Genomic DNA, 2,265 nt, shown 5'->3' with positions numbered 1-2,265 from the left:
GAAAACAGTCAAGTATGCTTATTTGAAATATTGTGTATAAAAAAGAATCAGATAACTAGCATGAACTTACTTTTCTTTTCCCCACAGGTGTGTGGCTTCTGAACTTGAAAAGATACAGAAGTTTAACTGTATCCTTTAAACATAATGTATTGTCCTACATAATTACTTCCTTTCCATTCTAGGTTTAATTCATGACCCTATAGATTATATTAATCCACACCTATATTGTGGAGCTTCAATGAATACTTAAGATATTTGAGAAGTAGCTTCTCTGTAGAAGGTACATGACACTGAATATTTTTGCATGTTCATTGGTGATATTGACATGTATTTTTGTTTTCTTGTAGTGTCTTTGTCTGGTTATGGTTGTCAGGGTAATGCTGGCCTTATATTCTATGAGGAACAGACTTGATAAGTTCTGAAGTACCAACTCTATTATGAATCCAAAAGATCTTCCCCCCAATGGAGAAATCCTATTTTAATATGAAGTCAGGCTTTCTGAAATTAAAAACACTTGTATAATGAAAAATGTGGGCAAAAATTCCTTGACTAAGCAACTTAGTGTTACTGGAGAATAGTGGTGTCCTAAACCAGATTTCTAACAAGAAAAATGAACAGTCTTTTGATTGTAAACCAAACTATTCAGAAAGCTTGCTAGAAGAAGTTAATGAAAAGAGAGTATCAGTGGCATTGAAAAGAACCTCTGAAATTATTCAGGATATTGATTGTCTTCTATCAAGCTCTAAAAAGTGAAAAATGAAATTATTACAATATATTATTAAATCTTAAGGATGTTTCAAATCACTGGTATAAAATTACTAGAAAACAAAAGAATTGTATATATGACTTCTGTACAATAATCTGAGAAGTGACATTTAACTTTGGATGTATTTTACCTAACATGTAAATTTAAAATGTGTATTTATAAAATGCTTTATTAATAAAGAACTATTTTGAAATTTTGAACTGTTTCTTATTTCAGGTTTATGAGGAAAAATTATAAACTTATAGTTTTATCTTGTGAAGCATTGACTATTAATCAAGGATCTTTTTTTTTAAATGCAGTATTGTGTGCATTTGTCATTTGCTATTTAGTCTCTCTATTCCGAACATTTTTTCAAAAGAACTATGAGAAGAGAATTAGATCTTAAAAAAGAAAAGTAGGTAATATTGCTCCAAGCTAAGAACCAAGTACTTCGGCAATGACTAAATTTCATCTGAACTGTTGTGAACCAGATATGTTCATTTCTTTTGAACAGCTGAAAAGACTTATTTTACTAAGTGTGTGAAACTAAATGAGAAATGAGCTCACCAAAAGTGATATTATTATACCTTGTCTATTGGGAAAGAATAAAATCATACATCTAAAAAGACTTCAAGAGCCTGGCCAGTGTGGTACAATGGATAGTGTCCACCTATGAACCAGGAGGTCATGGTTCAATTCCTGTCAGGTCATATGCCCAGGTTGCAGGCTCAATCAATCCCCAATAGGGAGTGTGCAAGAGGCAGCCAATTAATGATTCTCTCTCACCATTGATGTTTCTATCCCTCTCCCTTCCTCTCTGAGATCAATAAAAACATTAAACAAAACTAAAAAGAAAGACTTCAAGATTATACCAAATATAACCAGAAATGCTCTACTTCCCATTTCTAGAAAAAACCACGAGCCTTTTCACATAAAAGGGGAAAAATAACAGAAAACAAGGAGAAATGTAGAGAGCGAAACAAGGCAAACAGAGGGAAGTGCATTAGAAGTGGTAACGTCAGCGACATGAATGGGCACAATGCTCTCTCCTTAGGTTCTTTCTTGCTGGGTTCCTTGCCACCTTCAGGTCTCATCCCAAATATTTCAGAGGGGCCTCCCGGTTACTCTATTACATCTCCCTAGTCATTTCCTTTACAGCATATACTGTACTTCAGTTGTCCAATTTCTTTGTGGTTTCTACCCTCTGCTAGAATTTGAAAAGTTATTCTGTAACCAGGCATAGTTCCTGGCATATTGAGAGCACTCAAGTCTGTTTTGTGCAAATGAATCAGTGCCTTTGGGCAGTAGACTGACTACAGGAAAGAGCTATGGGTCCTGTTTTGGAAACGGGGAGCCATCTATGTTGTTCCTCAGCTCTGAAAAGCCTAGGCTACAGTAAGAAATGTCCCATGCTAAATTGGTACTGTATTCAGACAGAAAAAACTTGAGTGCATCTGTCATTTGCTCAAAGCACTCACTATTGTGGTTAATGGGTTTGGTGTTGAGGGATGTTTAATGAA

General features: G+C 34.7%; 1 protein-coding gene across 1 annotated transcript in view; it reads left to right on the top strand.

Annotated features, from left to right (window-relative positions):
* LOC102255193 (chromosome unknown open reading frame, human C5orf34) overlaps nucleotides 1-911 on the top strand; it is a 21,625-nt gene extending 20,714 nt beyond the window's left edge. The window contains exons 11-12 of the mRNA XM_005871055.2: nucleotides 88-128; nucleotides 563-911. Of these exons, the coding sequence (XP_005871117.1) occupies nucleotides 88-128; nucleotides 563-753 (232 nt within the window). The 3' untranslated portion in view covers nucleotides 754-911. The remainder of the gene's footprint in view (nucleotides 1-87; nucleotides 129-562) is intronic.
* The last annotated feature ends 1,354 nt before the right edge of the window (nucleotides 912-2,265 follow it).

This window comes from Myotis brandtii, unplaced genomic scaffold (assembly GCF_000412655.1).
Source record: "Myotis brandtii unplaced genomic scaffold, ASM41265v1 scaffold328, whole genome shotgun sequence".
In the NCBI taxonomy this organism is placed as follows: Eukaryota; Metazoa; Chordata; class Mammalia; order Chiroptera; family Vespertilionidae; genus Myotis; species Myotis brandtii.
The sequence above is the reverse complement of the archived record's forward strand: the minus strand, read 5'-3'. Positions and strand labels throughout refer to the sequence as shown.